General features: G+C 35.9%; 2 protein-coding genes across 2 annotated transcripts in view; one reads left to right on the top strand and one right to left on the bottom strand.

The window, feature by feature from the left end:
- Window positions 1–1,751: 1,751 nt before the first annotated feature.
- Window positions 1,752–13,663, bottom strand: UBE2B (ubiquitin conjugating enzyme E2 B). Its single transcript, XM_081939610.1, has 6 exons — window positions 13,435–13,663; window positions 9,078–9,158; window positions 8,603–8,628; window positions 4,116–4,205; window positions 2,581–2,669; window positions 1,752–2,299 (listed from the first exon to the last, which is right to left on the bottom strand). Exons 1-6 carry the CDS (start codon window positions 13,476–13,478, stop codon window positions 2,171–2,173), a joined length of 459 nt encoding a protein of 152 aa, XP_081795736.1. The 5' UTR covers window positions 13,479–13,663; the 3' UTR covers window positions 1,752–2,170.
- A 1,017-nt stretch (window positions 13,664–14,680) lies between these two features.
- CDKL3 (cyclin dependent kinase like 3) overlaps window positions 14,681–18,883 on the top strand; it is a 35,471-nt gene continuing 31,268 nt past the window's right edge. Inside the window, exons 1-2 of the mRNA XM_081939592.1 lie at window positions 14,681–14,833; window positions 16,419–16,600. Coding sequence (XP_081795718.1) covers window positions 16,436–16,600 — 165 coding nt within the window. The 5' untranslated portion in view covers window positions 14,681–14,833; window positions 16,419–16,435. The remainder of the gene's footprint in view (window positions 14,834–16,418; window positions 16,601–18,883) is intronic.

Here is an 18,883-nt window from a genome sequence, read left to right as displayed (position 1 = left end):
CTTGCAGCCCACTTCACAGGACTGTTGTGGGGAAAAAAGCAGAAGGCAGAGCTATTAGGCATGTTCATTGCCTTGAATTATATACAAAAAAGGCAGGATAAAAATCTAGTAATTATTCTGGGTAGAGCTACATGGAGTGGAAAATATACCAGCAAAATTCCAGAAAAGCACACTGCTGTTTTATATTAGAAAGTATCTTCTTACCATTTTGCAACAGTTTGGAAGAGTTAGCAGGATTTCTACTGCTCTCTCACATAGCAGATTTGATGCAGAATAGTCAAAAGGGAAACATCTATCCTGTTGCTTTTTGAAATATATTGTGAGCCCTTGTACCTTTCTCAGTTTCAAATTAAGCCCAACATAGCAGCATTGTAGCTCTATATGAAGAGAGCAGCCACTTAGGAGTAATTTTATCATAAGAACTTGGGTTGTAGAAAAAGGCTGAAAAAAATTGCTGCAATTTTTGTTTTTCTTAAAAGCCAGAAACCAGTATGCATTTTTCACACCCCAGCAGAGAATTGTTTTTTTAAAAACCCATTGCTTAAAATCCAATTTACCAATATTCCCCATTGTTTTTGATGCCACATAATTCCTTGTGGAGACACCGCTGTATACAGATGCTTCTAGTATATTTTAAGTTATTTATATTTAAGGGATGATTAACTCCTAGATTTGCTGAATGTTCTGAGTGTTTTACTTAGACTTGTTACAGATAGGAAACAATGCCAACCCTGAGAATTTAGCAAACTGTTAAAAGGATTTGGATCTTTGCAATTCATTCAGTAAGCATATTCAGTTGGTGTTTCTTTCATTTAGCAAACACAAGCCTTAAATGACCTACTATGCCTGTTAATAAGGTTGTTATAGTAACATGTAGTTTGATATCAGTACATGACTACTATTTATATAAATGTAATATGACCTTAACCACAACAAAGAATCACATGTGCACAGCAGTCCAGGAAAATGAATTAGCTCTTTGAACAAATAGCTGTAGTGATCTAAAAGAAAGGAATAGGCTTGCTTCTTAAGTCTGTCTATGTTTAAAGCAGAGTGGGCAATTTTCCTGTGGCCAAGGGATTAATGTTTGTGGGTCTCGGTTTGAGGGAAGTGCTGGGTATTCTTTGCATTTCAACTGCAAAATGGTTATTTAAGGGAGACTATTGTGGCTTTCCATATGTTTCCTGCTTTAAAATGGGAAAAACCGATTTGTCAAGCAATCATTCAAAAGGTCTTCAAGAACACTGCAATTCACACAGATTTTCTTCAGTAATCACATTCACAGAATTACCAGGAATCGCTTCTCAGACTTTTGGCTAATATCAAGTGTAGAATCACCAAGTAAGGGTGGAAGAATAGCATCACAGAAGACTTGAACAGCCAAGGCACAAGTACAAATTATTTGAAAACCCAGGAAGACAAAGTTTTTGGACTACAATGTCCATAATTCATTGCGACTAAATATACTGCTCTGGCACTTCAGTGCTAAGTCCCTAGTGGGCAGTAATTTGTTTCTCCTTGTTCAGAGCTGTTTGTACTTTATTTAATGGCACTGGGCAAGCTTTGGCAAAAATGTTCATTTTGGAGAGCAAACTGGGTGCAATTTCCTAGTCAGATGTAAGGTCTCTTATATTAGTCTGCCATACAGGACTAATGAAAAATGGCTGTGCAGCATGCTCCTTAAAAAAAAGCATATAAAAATTAATCAACTTTAAAATCTGTGTCAAAAATAGAATAGTGACAAAAATATCTTGCACTGAGGTTATGTATTTCAGCTTTACATGAAAGATTTTATATATAAAACTCTAAGTGATTTGTCCAATTTAAAAATCTAAAGAATTCAAAAATAAGGCATTCAATATTTTGAAAAAAGTACAGATTTACAAAATATGTATATTCTGTCATGAAAACTTCACACCAACATTATACACTTTGAAAAAAATACAAACAGGATATATTACAAATTTATGTAGCAATAACTTAGGTCATAACATGCAATAAAAAGTACATTAATCAAAGTACACAAGCTTTTAAAGTTTTGAAACTGAAGAGCATTTGCAAATGCATCTGTACGCAAGTCAAACGTGGCACTTGAGTTCTGGTAGCATTTCCTATCGCAAGTTAAATTGTACATGATGATTATGGGGTGTCTGTTAATGAAAGTCATTTCTTATGAATCATTCCAACTTTGTTCAACAATAGCTGAAACTCGTTTTTCATATTCACGTTTGTTCTCTTGATAAAGCTGTGCAGCCTGACTGTTGGCAGGACTGTTAGGATTAGGTTCATCAAGCAGTGACTGAAGGTAGAGGAAGCAAAAAACATGAAAAATAGTATTAATTAGCATTAAAAGGATAATGACAAAATAAATATAAAACAATGCAACATTGGACAAAAATTACAGCTAGACTGATGTTATAGATACTTCATATAGTGTTAAAATTCGACAAAACAATCTTTTTTGACAAATGTCATACACCAACTAGCTTAGTCAAATAACGTAACTTACATCTGAAGATTAAACAGCTAGCACTTCTATATCAAGTCCGAAGAAAGTGTTTGTTATTATTTTAAAATTACCTGAATTGAAGTTAAAATAGATGAGACATCGTATGTTGGACTCCAACGATTTTGAAGGATATCTAAACATATGCTTCCATCTGCATACACTAAAATAGAAGATATTAGAATTATGTAATTTGTTTCAGATCATTAATTTCTAGTTTACTACAAACACAGAATAAGGAATTTGGATTCAATGATCATCTAAAAATCGGTGATGCATTTTCTGATTCCTCTTAAAAGTAATAAAAAATGTTTATAATTTTTTTAGGGTTACATCAAAACTAGATTTGCTAGCTTTCTTTTTGCTAACTAGGAAAAAATCATGGGCAATCATGGCTTCGGATTTTGATGGGAAAAATGAAGAATGCAATCTCAGAGTCAGTTCCCGATTTAACTGTTTCTAGAGGAACTAAGTGTTTCAGCACCATGGAGAAAGTTTAATTTTTTTTGATATCTTATTAAAGCAAGTCAGTGATATATTCCTCTCAAGGTTTAATATTTTAGTATAATTTTAATTGAACAGTCCAGAAATCTCTGCAAAGAAGTTCATAGACTTATTGCCAAACAATAAATATTTGAAAATGTATAACATATTTCTAAGAAGAGACGCCTAATTTTTCATAAGCAGGACTAGCTTTAACCAGTCATTATATTTAGATACATAACTTATTTAATGACAGTATTATTATTCACACAGGAAGAAAGCCCATATTTTATAAAGATATGGACCCAAATGAAGTTTATTTTCCAAATTTTGGATTTCTGCAACGATTAATAATTTAACATACGAGATTCAGAACTCATGGATTTCTAAAATTAAATCAAAGGAAAGTTGTGGTTTAATGTAGATTAAGGTTATTTTTATTTATAGTAACAGAATGCGAGATGGTATTTACTGTAGTCTAATGCATCTCCTTACAACAGGAAAATATCTGACATACCTATACTTCCTTTATGATTCCATACAAAATATGAAGTTTAATTTCTCTCCCAGTGGAAACATACTCCTTTAAAGAGTCTAAAGGTTTAGTTTCTTTCTGCATCTTCTTATCTGCTTATTTTAAAACATTTTTATATCACAACTTATTATGTTTAACAGCACCATATAGTATTAAGGATAATAGTAATTTATTACTCATCACTTTTGAATTAATACATTGTAAAGTACCTTTAAAAAGGCTTAGCTAAGGCAATAAAGGAAAAATATAAATAATGTTTGTCTGATTATATGCAGGTCCTTGGTATTTTGGCAAATGACTGAATTACTGCTTCCAGTGAACTGCCTACAGTGACTTCAATAAAAGAATGTATCTGAAGAATTGTTAATAACCTCTAAGAGAGCCAAAAATTTATCATCTTAATTTCTTGATTATTCTTTTGACCTAAATGATTAATATTGTATTCGTTTTATAAATTATCACTGGCAGATTGCAAAGAATTTCTGCGCTAACCAGTTGCCAGAAGCCTATCTTCAACATACAGAAATAGAAGATTGCTGAATATATGATTACAATGAAGGTTTTATTATTGCATCTTCCGATAAAACTTACCATTGGGATGAAACATCTTCGATAAAAACCTAACCGTTGGTGGTTTATTTGGGTATTCTTCTGAAAATTCTATTATTAGTTTAAAAGTTCCTGTGTAAAAATAAGTAAGCAATAAGTGGTGGTGTTTAGGAAATAAAGAAATATATGCAATTTTTTAAAAAGTAGAATAACAACTGTTATTCTAGTTTAATAACAGAATACATTCCTATGTCATCTTAGTCAAATATCTTGAAACATGGTCACAGTAAATCAATTGAAAACTAATCTAATTTTTCATTTTTGCAAAAACGGCCTACCATTGTAAAAACAAGAGTTAGATTAAACATTTATTTTAATTTCAAATATTAATAAAGCACTGAAATGTAAATAGAAACAACTTCAGCTTCCTCTAGCAATCCATCTAAAAGATTATGGACAAGACCTAAAACAAATTCAAAGTTAACTATCAACTATTGTAAGGGAAACACTGCAGATCACTACGGTAGGATATTACTACAACTAAAGAAATCAAATACAAAAGTAGAATGCAAGAGCATGTATGACTGGTATGACTAGTTCAGAAGAAAAATATATATAAACACCTCATTTGTAATAGGTATTAATTCTTCTGCTAAACTAAATGTTAGGACTTCTTTACATATTATGCATTCCCTGTACTACAAAAAACCTGCTTTGCATTAGAAAATTCAAGATCTTCTCTGCTTCTCTCCCTCCTTCTCACACATGCAAACATAGAAAATATATATAAATAAACTACACCTGAATTTCATAGTCCTCCCAGGTAAACAGACGGAAAATACAACTAGATGAAATAATTCTATTTTTATTGTAAGGCTACATTAACAGAATCTTGTTAAGTCTAAGGATACAAACTTCCTGCTGCCACATTTAGCAGCCTAATCAATTAGGGCTGATTCTTCCTAAACTGTGCTGGGTTGCAAATCCCATTCTAACCGGTACGGTTGGTACGGGGCTGGCGGCATCCTCATGGACATGCTCAGCATGTGCATTCATCTTACTGCCTCTGCGACGCTCCAGCTGCTCTGCGGAGCGTCGCTCAGGCGCTGTAGGCACCTGCATGGAAGCGCAGAAGCCTTTAAACACCGGTAAGAAGCTCGGGTGGGTGGCTGAGCCCTCCGGAGCACCTACCAGAACGGTATCCGGTGCTCTGGGCTGGCTCCGGTACACCCGTACCGAGGCATACCACCTGCAACCCACCACTGTTCCTAAGTTTCTTTCTCTGACAATTAAGCCACTGGGGCGCCAGTCTCAATTGTCTCATTGTTTCCCTGGCAGCATCTCTTCCCCCCTTGTTCCCCAAGGTCATCCATGCATTCCATTACACATACAGTATTCTTTCCTTTAAAAAAAACAATTACAATTAAAAAGGTAAAAATTAAAAAAGATTTAAATATATAAGAAATAAAAGAAAACTAGAAAATGCAGTAGAAAAAAAATATGGTGAAGAAAAAGAAAATTGATCTCCCCTTTCATCCCAACAAGTATAAACGATTTTGGTAACTTATCACCTTCACTTAAAATACAACAAATGATCCCTTCTTCCCATCTCTCTTTAAAACGTATCTTTACAACTCTGCAGTCCTAGTCAGCAAAAGTCCATTAAGGGTTATTAGAGTTAATAGAATATCTATTTTAACTTTGGTCAAATAAACCAACTTTATATTCCTTTAATTCAGGAGTGTCAAATTCACAGCCCACAGACTGGATGCATCATATGCTGGCCCACCCAGCTTAGCGAAAGGGGAAAATGTCCCGATACGTCATGGGTTTCACACCCTTGCTTTAATTTCTAACAAACTTGATTTTTTTAAATAATTCAAAATAATATCATCTTCCTGCAGAACTAATTCTTTCAAATCTTATTTCAAACCTATAGTAGTTGCACCCTTAGTCCATTTGTGACTTCTCAAAATCATGATTCTAATCCCTCTTTTGTTGCTTATTCCAAAAAGAGATATTTTTAAAAAACTTATATTTAAATTTTCTTTTGCTAAGAATTGAAAGAAAAACACCTGCTGTTATAAAATAAACTTGTCAGTCTAAATTTTGAAATAGTTAAGCAATTTTCCAAAGTGATGAAGAAATGAGGTTTGGCAAATCTTATGTCCATATAGGCTACAATAGAGCTGTGAGCTTAGCTGAAATCCATTAACTCTCAGCTATTCAATTTATAAATTGACCACAAAAATCTCAGTTCCTGCAGTGCAAATGAGCAATCTGATAACCTCTCCTTTTTCTGGACTTTGCTATCACCATCTGGCTGTAAATCTCCACCACAATGCCATCCCTGCTCCTTCAGACATCTAGTTCACCATGAATCTTCACCAGAAGCCACTCACATGGTATTGTCTTCGACACAAATGTATTGGTGGGGGGAGGGCTTAATATATACGTATAGATGCATGGAAATAAATCTTCCAATTTTGTACAGAATGAATAAAAATATTTGTAATGCAAATTCTTCCTTGGTGTAAAACATAGTAGGGATTTATTCTTTCTTCCGTTCTTTTGAGACAAAGGGATTTCAATTTGTATTAACTAAGAGTTTCTGGAGTGCAATCCCCAGTATATCCACAAACATAAATATCACTGAGTTCCAAAGAACTATTTCATTATTGTTGTTTTAAGCCTCAGAAATGTATTAATGTAGAGTTTATTTCACAGCAATTTGAATTTACACTTTTTCAGTTTTGCTTGTAATCCAAAAAGAATCCTTCAAAGAAAACTGATAAGTCTGTGGGCAGTTTTAGAAGGCGTTACAATATTCAATACAGTTGCTAGAAAAAGGCAATAGGATCTATATACTATGGCAGAACAGGAAGCATGTCATCCACAGGAGTGTTGAACTTCCCCACATAAAAAAACCAAAAAAAAAAAAAAAACAGCTGCATGTGGAAAGCCCAAGCAACTTGGCTTGTGAATAGCGATTTACCTTTATGAGGGAGCTGAATAAGAATGGTTTCCAGGAAGGGACAATTCACAATATTATTCTGCTCCTTTCAACTACAACAGAAACCAGTGCCAAATGAATCTGCTCTAAAAACTTTTGTGAATTTATTAGACTTCACTAATATGAAGATGGGAATGCATCCATTCCCATCTTCTTGTATAAATACAGAATATTAACATAAAACAGTTTCAACCATTAAACTGACACTTTATTGCCTGTATTTGTTACTTAAAACTACATTCTCATCAATTATAAGTCTCTCGCATATATACCTATCCTTCAATAGGTTTTCAGTCATAAACAAGCATAGTTCTAACTGTATTAAAGCTGTAAAGGCTTCAATTGAAAAGAATTGCAAAATGCGAGTATAGCATCTGTTGGTGAGTCTTTAAAGCAGGACTGATCCTGAAAACAGATGCATCTGCGTTAATGAGTCAGTGGCAGCTTTTCAGAACTAAATCTGAAGCATTGGCACAACCTTAAAAGCACTTCTTCAAGACATAACATTTAAAAGTGAGAAGTGGGTGGCTATATTGTATGTCTGTCACTGCCATAATAGTCTCACATTTTACTGTGGTTGTTTGTATCAAGGTAATGTAATATATACTGGGACATTTGCATTTTCAAGTGACCAAAGATGAAATAGGACAATGTATTACTGACAAAACCCAGGGTATTACTGACAAAAATGGAAATCTGTATGAAAGATGAAGTGGCCCTTCAACCCAGGTGCTTATTCACTACACTAAACAATTAGAATACAAAAGCTTGGTCTAATGTTTTGATGTTTGATTGTCTCTGAGTCATTTTTCTCAAAATCCAGTTGAATCAATGACCTCCAATTTGGTAAAGTCTTAAGAAAACCTTAAGAGAACCAAAGAGTGACTTTAGTAGGGTATAGAAATTTGACCTTGCTAAAGACAGAGAGTTTCTTCTTCGTTTGAATATAAGGTAACAATGCTTATTTTAAAGATTCCAATGTGGTTAAATTCATTTTTAGAATTATCAAGTCTGTAGAGCTAATGCAATTAATTATAATCCCATGCCAACCATAGATTTGAGTAGTACTTAAAAAAAAACTAACTTACTGCAGCTTTTGAGTTTTACTCATTTATTTACCAGCTTATTTATCCTACCCACCTCTAGAGATCTTTGCTGGCTCACATTCAGATGACAAAAACAGATATAAGGGGTGAAAAAAAAACATATTGTGGTTCTTAAATCTACAAATGTTTCCTGCAGAATTGTTTATTTTTGTTAAAAAATATATTTTAGTTTTTTTTTGTTGCATATGGCAAATATGTATTTAATTTCCAATTAATATTATTTGCCAATAGATGTTTTCTCTATTTGTTTTTTTTGTCACTGAGCAGCAAATTAATGCTTGCTATATAGTCAGTTACTGTTTCTTATATATTATTTTTCAGCATCTGCTTCAGGTATCAAATGCAGGAAATACTATATAGGCTCATGAAACTAAAACTAAAAAAAAAAGATAAAGTTTAAAGAAACGTACCATCTTCAAAGGGAGTACCTTCAGGCCTGAAAAGAGAAACAAGATCTATAGTGATTAACTCTTGCACTTATTTTATACCTGCACTATAAATGACAAAAATAAAACTCACATTTATAACTAATCTGCTGCAACTGGGTATCCCATAAATATAAGAATGTATAACTGAAGATAAATGTAATTTTCTAGTACCTCAGGTCATCTATTTTCTGAGTCTTACTTGCATTTATAATTTGAGATAAAATAAGCACCAAATGGGATTTGCTTACAAATGTTCAACATCATGCAACACACATAGCCTTGCTATGATGCCACATTTATACTTAAAATTGTTAAGAACATTTTTATTATTATTCTGAAAACTTTGGAAAGACTTTCATCAAATTTATGTTGGGTAGTCTTATTATTTGGTATTTATATCATGTTCACAGAGAATTATCGAATATATATATTCTTTACAACTGAATTCTTTACTTACCCAAAAATTACTGCATTCCATTGCATTATATTGTTTTCTGATGGTGCACCACTGACCCCAACAGGTGGATCTTCTTGTAATCTTCCAATAAACAAAATATAATAAACAAAAATATAAAATCTGACCGGGTGCAAACACCAATTATGCAGTTTCAAAGTATTCAAAATCATATTATTCTAATACTTTACTATTTAGTTCGAAAAAAATACTATTGACCTGTTAAGAAAAATGTAAAATATTTTTTATTGTCTCCAATTTAAAAAATATTGGTCAGAATGTCCTTATTATAAACAGAATTTTATAGAAAAGATGAATCCAATTCTTGGAGACAATTGATATTACAGATAGTTCTCTAAGCTACAATTGAGCCTGGAATCTTCAGTTGTTGAGTGCAGCGGTCATTAAGCAAGATATCATGTGACCATTTTGCTCAAACACAATAAACCTGGCCTTATCACTTGTGGTTGCTAAATGATCATGCAGGTCATGAAGTGGATCACAGTGGTGGTAGAGGCCCTAGGAGCTTGGTGCAGGCTACAGGGCTCACCAATGCATAGAAAACTGCCACAGGTCGAGGCCTTCTCTCCAAACCCCACCAGATTTGAGAGGCCTCAACCAGTGGCAGTAATTGCAACTGCAGTCGCATATGTAGATTGCTCCACTCACCTTTGCATTTTTCTGCAGCTGCTTACTGGCGCGCCCAGCCAATATGGGGCAGAGACTTCCTTTATTCTAATGGACATTTGAAAACGTTTCTAAAAAAAATCATATGATTTGGAGAAGGAGCTCTTTCTAGCTTTCTGTATGGTTGAGAATGGCCCATGCTTGGAGAATGATTTGGATGGTCTTTATAGGAAGTCCACACCACACATCAACTGCAGGTGCTTGTCAGCAGCTGCAAAAAAACTATAGGTAATTGAAGCAAGTTACATGTACTGCATGCCCTGTAACTGGTTGATGCTTCCTGGATATGATGGAGTGGGGAGCAGATCCATGTGTCCAAGGCTGCAGCATCTTTGCAGGTGCTGATGGACCAGGTGGGCAGCTGAGATTGGGGGTGGGAGTGGGAGGTAGGAGAGACAGGCAGATAGGGAGTTGCCGAGCTCTTACAGTCAGTTGTAAGGATTGGTGGACTGCCAAGTGCCCAAATTTTCATCACTTGAGTGTAGGAATGCTGCAACAGTCTTAACTTTAGGTGCAGGTAGTAAGTTCTTTTGTTCAGCAGTCATATTTTCAAATGGCCACTGAATGAACAGTCAATAAGTGAGGACTATCTGTACTTTTCCATATAGTTATCACCATGTATTGGGTATTGATTGTATCTCTCCAAGAAGGGGATATTAAGTTTATCTCTCTGAAGCACTAATAAATTAGTACAGATTGGAAACTTCTAAGTATTTTGTTTGTATCCAAAAAATAATCAAATAATGCCATTTTATTTTGGTGGGGTGGAACAGCCTGATTCTGATGTGCTGTCCCACTCCATTCAATCACCTCGATGAGGTATCCCATCTCTCCAAAATACTCATAAATTTTGTGTATCATATCCAGGAAGTATCTTAATTTTTTTACATTATTCAATCTCTCAAACAGAATTATCAACAGGCCATCCTTTACAGGAAAATTAAACAGCACTAAGTTCCACCATGTGGCAAACATGTCCTCTATAATTTTACTGTATGAAACTTTCCTTATCCTTGACAAACAATTCAGTTACTGTAATATGCAAATGTCTTTGCTGCAGCATTAATTATATTGCATTATTCTCATTTATTTACACTTAAGAGTTCACAACCTTTTATACTTGTTTTATACATGTTTTATACAGAGCTGTATCTAAAATAAAACAGTAGTCATACACTTTTGTTTCTTGGAAAGAAAGTAAATGCAAAATAGTAATTAGCATAAGAGGAAATTAATAACATGATCCTGCTAATCTATAGGGTTTTGCCCTTTAAAACTACTCTGAACTTTATACAGCTCTGATTTTCAGGCATGCTCAGTTCAATCCATTTAATGTCAACAACACAGGCTACCCAAAGCCTTGGCTGGATAGCAAAATAATGTGACCCTCTGCTACAAGACAGCAAGTTTGCACACCAATGTCACACCAAATTATTAATTGCCATGTGCATTTCAGAGATAGCTTTGGTTATTAAAACGTCATTAACACCATGCTGTGAAAAGCCTTTTACTCTTTAAATTTTGTACTCTAAATGGGGATTTCATATGTGAACACTGTCATCTGAAGGTCGCTGAATACATAAATGCTATTTACTACCTCCAGTTTAAATTCATAAACTTTCTCTCATTAATAACAGCATTCTGAGCCTAGTACAGAAGCTTTCTGACAAGAAATCACATCCAGGTACATCACACATACCAACCTAGTTATCTTAGAAGACACTGTGGAATAAATGAACTCCATTTTGAGATACCTATTTCTCATTTAATATTTAGTATGGCTTTCTTATTTATCTTCACTAGATACCACAAATGAAGCATATTTCACATTGTTTCTTCCTACACAGTGCTAAATCCAAATGTTTATCTAATGACTGAAGTGCAATTTAAATCCTAACCAAATATCAGGGTAGAACTGCTCTACATATATGCAAATATGTGCTGATTATCAACTATAGCATCCATTCTGAAACATCTACACTTATAAAAATCATTTTTTAAATTTTGCCATTCCCTCCTATACTTATTTCAGTCTAAATGAATGTTGGACTTCCTATAGCTGTACTGATTTTCTAGTTAACATTGCATGGGGGCAGCTGTAATTTTAATATAGTGATATGCATATTATCCAAATGTTCAGTTTACGAACTGTTGTTTAATTAGGATTTTAGGTTTTATTGGTGAACTTTATTAGCTATGCCAGGAAAGACATTTTGGACAGTTTTCTTAACAGCCTGCTTGAGAAAAGGGAATGGCCATATTTCTGCCAACTAGCAATAACAAGCTCAGATGCCTCCAGATGTCACTAAAAGCTTAGAGGCAAAGAAGACAGAAGGAAGCAACCTAAGCAAACACGGAAGTACAAGCTCCCCCTTCCATAAAGAAAATTAAATAGCTTCCTTGTGCTAGAGTACTGGAATATTTATTGTATTTGCTTCAGCACAACTGGCTTTTTCACAAGTATTTTATCAAAAAAATATTTTCAGAACAATTCAGAGAAAAAAACAATCACAGGCTCATAGACTGTTTTTCTTCCATCCACATTTTCCATTTCTTCCTTTCAATTATATAATTCATTAGCCAGCCTTTCCCAGATTTTACATGCCTGAAATAGAAGCTGTGCACTATTCTCTTTGTATATGTATTAAAGAACAAAGTGAAGTAAATTTCAGATATACTGAAAGGAATAGTTAAGAGAATAAAAGATTCAACACACTAAAGAAAGAAGAGGATCCTACTTCAGGGTTTCCTTGCCGGAGATTCAGCCATGCTTGCTTTTCTTTTATTATTTTTAATCAATTGTGCAGTATTGGCAAAATGCTTTGTAATCGGTGAACGGAAAGCATACCAAATAAACACTTGAAGCCAAAGACGTAGTTCACACAATCTATGGCCCATCAACCAGTACCTAATGGGTTTTATTTTTAAATCAAGTTTGCGGTTTTCATGCAACGCTTCTAGAAAGAGAAAGAAACAAGCTTTCGTTTCCGCAGGTAGCTCAGTACTTGGCAGCAAATCAGTAGCTTTTTAAAGCAAGGCTTCTGGCCACCATTTCCAAGAAATAGTTAAAAGAAAACCTGGCACTTGCTTTCTCTCTCTCTCAACTACAGGCGCCCCAGTCAGCTGTACTACGTGGTCAACTCGGTCCATTTTAATCCGGCTCACTTTATTTACAAAATAGGCATTAGAGACCCAATGCTTTCGCGGTCTCTAATGGGAGGTTCTTTGGGTTGGGAGGATTATTAAAAAACAACAACAACCACCCACATGCATCCAATAATCCGATGGTTTAAATCTCGTTTCTCAAATAATCCTTCTTAGTTTTAGCATCCTCATTGTTTTCTTCCCCAACGCGGGACGACTAAGAGAGGGGAAATAGTTTCTTACAAAGGAGGGGAAACACTTTGCCTCCCAGTTTTTGAGCAGAAAATAATCCAGATTTCCTCTTTCGCTTTTCTTTCTCTACCAAGGCCCATATACGTCGCCGCCCGGAAGGGCAAATAAGTAATTAAGTTCCAGCCAAGGGAGCCCCCAGGAAAGATATATCTCTTTCCCCCTAGAAGAGGGGACCCGGCCCGGAGGGGGGGGGGTTCTTCAATCCCAGCTCAAGCACTAAAAGAAAGGGTTTCTAGCCCCGGAAAGAGCGATCGGGAGACACATAGGGATCATTTACCTCTTGAAATCCCTCATTAGCCTCCGCCTGGCTGGAGTGGACATGATCTTCTCGCCCCGGTGATCGAAGACTCCCGGTCGCCCTCTCCCCCAAAAGCCTCAGCACTGCTCCTAGCGCAGCTGCCTCGCTCCTCGCGCTGCTTCACAAACAACTCTGCAATGGCGTCTCCCTCCGCCGGTGGGAGGAGGGAAAGAAGCCACCCTTCGCGACTCTACCACTCGGCCTGCTTGCGGAGGAGACCCAGAACGCCTTAGGAACGTACCACCGCGCCGGCGTGAAAAGGGGAGGACCCTTTTCTCCGAGATCCCGCTGGGGAGCTTCCGCTCACTTTTTAAGCCGGTTGGGGCGGTGCGGGCGATGTTTTTGCAGATTTCACTTGCAGCACGTTCTGATTTTTGATTTTAAAAGATCGAGTCTGTTATTCATCTTTCTAAATATTAACCACAGTCCCCTGATCGTTAAGTTGTGGAGGTGTGGTATAAGCCTTATGAAGAATCTAATGATAAACAAGTCTCACTGTGCTTTTAAGAGTTAATTTATTATCGCGTGAAAAATTGGTCGGTTTTTAAGATGCCACAGCATTATTTTTGCCGCCTAATGTGACCAGCAACCGAACCTATAGGTGTATGACTGTGTGTGTAGCGACCTTGCCCAGTAAAGGGTTTTTTTTTTTTTTGCCAATCTCCCAATGTTGTTGTTTTTAGATACATCTCCATTCGACGATAAAATCGGGGTTGCTTGGGTAACAGGCAATAATGCCCTAAAAACGGGCGAAAAATTATTGTGCTTTCTGACTACTTTGTTATCTGCAAAATGAAAAATAGTTAAGCAACTATACTAACGCAGCTGAAGCGACGTGGACGTGCGTGAATGAGTATGAGAAAAAACAACGGAATGCCTAGTTATAGCTACGGAAATATTGCAAGCTTTTTGATTGTGTGCAATGAGGCCTGATTAAAGCGGATTTAAAAAAAACCACCCTCGATCCAGTATATTGCCTATTAATTTAGAAAATAAGTTTTACGAACGTAACTACGGCCGAAACCATCAGCCCCTGAAACATCTGCTGTTTCTCCCTTTCGATCATCTGATGGTACAAAGGTGCTACGTGAGGGGAAAGAAATGAGCTTTTTCCGGGCTGTGGGCACTCGGCGTTGTCCGGTGCTTTCAAATGAACTTTTGCGGATTAGCGGCTTTTGCAGAAACACCCCATTAGGCGGGACAGAACATCGTCTTCCACCTGGGAGCTGACGTCACCCAGGACCTTGCCTTGCCCGAAACCTTATCGAACGCGATGACGTCGTGCCTGGCTGTTGACATAGCGGCGGTTGCCATGGAACTGGACCGGTTTGCTTGGCTAGACCTGGGAAGACTCAACATGGGGATTTCCCGGGAGCAGGTCAGGAGCGCCCTAGATAAGGGAGGGCAGCTGTGGGATATCCTGGTGTGACGCGGGAAGGAGGTTCCTTGAGGCCCGGAAAAGAGCAGGCAGGGTGGGGTATGAGGTGATGAAGCTTGCTCAGGTTGCGTTTCCAAATACTGTAGCATGGGAGGGGAGATGTGGTGGAAGTGAGGAAAAACATTGCAAATCATCAAAATCCAAATGCAGGTTTAAAAGCAAAGGATTATTTTGCAGTCCTGTTATAATCCCTTGCTCCAGAGAAACCTTCAGTATACTCAAAAGTACCTAAATAAATGAGCAGGGGATTGAGTTGGATATGCATTATGCAACATCCAAATGCATCAAAGGACACGTTTGCAATGAAGGTTAATCAGAAGTTTCCACTCTTGATATCAACCATGGTGGGCAGAAGGATCCTTGTGTATTTATTTAAGATTTATTTTATATGGCCACCTAACTCACTCTCAGTAACTCCCGGAGGCTTACAAGGATAAAAGCCCAATACAAAAATAAATAAAATGCAATGACCTCCCTGTGCCGACAGCAATCATATGCACCATATGATGGGCTTCATCTCATTTCCATCTGTTAAATGGTTTTAATGCTTCCTGCAAAAATCAGAGATGAGCTGGTCCCTGGCAGAAATTTGATTAGCTCTCCTACATTTCTTTGCTATTGACCGTTTTGATAGAGATTAATAATAATTGAAATGCAATCCTCTTCAGGGGAAGAATTCCCTGCTTTTGATCCTGTACCCTCTTGGGCAATTTTCTTATGTATGACATTTTCCACATTTCAGCAATTAACCATTTTGGAAATGAATTTTCCTAATATTCTTATAAATAATAGTTTCTTCAAATAATCTTATTGGAAGAAGAGAACATTTTAAACAGAGAATAAACCCAGCCAATATGCTATTTGTAATATATTATAGTCACATGTTAAATCTTGGACCCATAATGTAGTTTGCTGGTGGATCTGAAATAAAAGCATTAAGAAATGGAATTTATTAAGAGTCAAGAGTAGATTATAAACTAATTGCCTGATTTGAATGCAAGCTACCCTTTGTATTGCATGGGATATGGTCCACCAAATATCTAGTCTTAACAACTCAGTCATCTTGGATCAAAGCTATAGCCAATTTATTCAACAATCCGTTCTTTCAGTAATCAACTTACTTATAGAAAATTGATAAGCAGAGGCTCAATAACAGTTTTATGTCCTCAGCAATAGTCAATTGGAAGCATATTATTTCTTATATTAGTGGGAACAATATATCATCACAACAAACAGTTGTAGATAGCCTTATCCTGCAGTAGTCCTCTCCATTGACAATAAATATTCAAAAACCCAAAAGGTATTGATATTAATTGCCCCCATTTAGTCTGCTGGAACTTGGATAAATCAGTGTCTTTAATCATTATATATCTTATTAGATATAAGATGTTTGATTCTGATTATGTGCTATCAGGCCAGTATGCCTGTGAGTGTAGCCATAATTTATCTGCTCATGTTTATAAGCAGGGCTTAAGAAACAAACAAAAATAATACTAGTTAACAAGATTTATTTTTTTTCTTCCAGAGATTTCAAACTTGAGTATGGAAATGTATGAGATCCTTGGAAAAGTGGGAGAGGGAAGTTACGGAACGGTAATGAAATGTAAACACAAGGAAACAGGACATATAGTTGCCATTAAGATATTTTATGAAAAAACAGAAAAATCTGTCAACAAAATTGCAATGAGAGAGATAAAATTCCTGAAGGTTTGCTTCTTTTATTCTTTTGAAAATCAGTATTTTTAATAGAGGCCTGTACAACTTGTAGGGGGAAAAGAGCAACATTGATACTGTAAATGAAAAATAATCACAACATGCAAAGAAGTATCAATCAGTTGTTCACCAGCTAGTAGAGCTGTGGCAGTGCTAGAACTGACAGTGAGTCCTGGAGATATAGAAAGTATTTGGTAAGGCATCTTTGTACTGCTAGTGGCAGTTTATTTGTTGACTTTTTAAAAAATGCTGATGGGGCACATATTGTGTGAGGTGTTTTGATATTAAAATTTTGATTTATAACCTAGTAAATATATATTCTTCTTAACTGCCTCTTACCACTTCGGGTGTCGAAGATATAAAATTCGGGTTCTTGAACTTCTGGCGGCTTCAACCATTGTTATTTGATGCTGTTGTAGTGTGTCTTTGATGCTGTCTTTCCATCTTTTTCTGGGTCTGCTTTGTGTTCTTTTGCCTTCTCCTCTTTCTGTATATGCCTTGTATGGTATAGAATCCCAAGACATTCTTTTCAGGTGAGCAAATCACTTAACGTGCTATCTTTGTAATTTAAGATTGGTTCTACTCTAGTTCTTTCTCGTATGATCTCATTTTTGATTTTATCCCTTCTGGTCACTCCACAGCTTTCCTCAAACATCTCATTTCCTTGGTGACTAACTTTCACTCATGCTTTATTGCAAATGTCCATGTTTGGCACTGGTAACATAGGGTGGGGATGAATATAAGTACATATTAGTATAAGTAAAGGGATTATGTTTATGCCAGAATTATTTTGTGTAAGCCTTTTAAAATTAGCATGCAGTTTTTAAAAAGAACTTAACACTCACTTTGATGTTCCAAAGAAATTAATTACATTTATTACTGCATACATTTCTTATATTATCTGAAGCAGTATTTGGCAGTATTTCTTTACTTTATAGATTTAGATTTTTAAAATATGTATTTAAATATTTTGAAAAATATATTTTTCAGTGACATTGTTTCAGTGAAAGTTGAAGTTATCCTGGGTTGGCTCTGCTGGATCTCCCAGTGGAAGATTCCTCTTGGAAAAACTCTTTAAAATTATCCTGCTGCAGCTACTTCACTTCTTCATGTGGCTGCAGCAAGATATGATTATGTTATGCTGTTGTTTTCAGTAGATAATAAATATAACAATTAGAAATACAGCAACTATATATTAATTATATAGTATTTAATAATAGAAATATTTTTATTATCCCTCAGTTTCCAAAACTTTGTTTCAATGTAGTAAACACAGGACTTCCTTTCATATCCTCATGCTGTTTAACTTCTATATAAATCTGTTAGGTGAGGTTATCTGGGATTTGAATGTGGATGTTATTGGTATTCTGATTTTGTCCAACTATATTCCTCCCTTTTAATGGAGTTATATGCTTTTGCACAGGTAAGGGACAACTGACTGGATACTTGAATGACCGAGACATGAAATTACTCCTGATAAATTGGAGGCTTGATAGAATTGGCGTTTTCAGATCTGGACATTTGAAAAATAGCTTACTTATCTAGAATTACACTTTTAAAGATGTCAATAGTTTTAGGGTGTTTTTCATCAATTTTTTGTCATTGAAAAAGCAAGTAACTTTGATGATCAGGAGCCCCTTAGCCAGGTATATCTATTTTTAGTCAGGGATAGAATATTCATTCTCTGAAATTTCCTTTCTGGATATCTATGAGGTTCTATTTGAAAGTGGCAAACTTTTCACATCCATTGAAAATACCACATTTAAGATCAGTGGCTCTTTGGTACTGTCATACAAGCAAAAAGAAAACAGCAGTGATGTGTCACAGATCATCATAAATGGTTTTGCAGTTTCTTTTAGATGCTTCCACCTCATAGCCGGAAGCAATGTGTATGTTTGCATTGCACCTGATCTTTATTTGCTAATTTAGGAGATGGTTGTGATTCTGGTAGCAAGTTTTGGGCAACGCTTTTCAAGATTATTTGACCAAAATTGATGCAGAGAGGACAGACCAATTTTGCTCTTTTAGACACTGCAAGGCACTGATAGGGCTCACAAATTCTGCATATCCTGGTAACAGCACATATAATCCCCATCAGACCAATTTCAAAAGAATTGCACCAGGTGCCCTGTGTTTATGGTGTATGTTTGTGGAGTTGGTAATAACACATAGAATCCTAAGTGGGATATCTCTCCTATAAGTATTTGCCTAAATATTAGGGTCTGTGAGTCTGTCATCTTTGTTCCCTTATGGAAGGTATATGTTAGGAAGAGAGAA

Source organism: Natrix helvetica (assembly GCF_964273705.1).
Source record: "Natrix helvetica genome assembly, chromosome: 1".
Taxonomy (NCBI): domain Eukaryota; kingdom Metazoa; phylum Chordata; class Lepidosauria; order Squamata; family Natricidae; genus Natrix; species Natrix helvetica.
This window is presented reverse-complemented; position numbering and strand designations above follow the sequence as displayed.

What these genes read in the sequence shown, in the direction of transcription:
- UBE2B (XM_081939610.1), bottom strand. Translation starts at nt 13,478, where the DNA reads ATGTCCACTCCAGCCAGGCGGAGGCTAATGAGGGATTTCAAGAG. An exon ending in CTAATGAGGGATTTCAAGAG is followed by an intron (nt 9,159 to 13,434) that starts GTAAATGATCCC and finishes GTTTATTGGAAG; the next exon opens with ATTACAAGAAGATCCACCTG. An exon ending in TGGAATGCAGTAATTTTTGG is followed by an intron (nt 8,629 to 9,077) that starts GTAAGTAAAGAA and finishes TTCTCTTTTCAG; the next exon opens with GCCTGAAGGTACTCCCTTTG.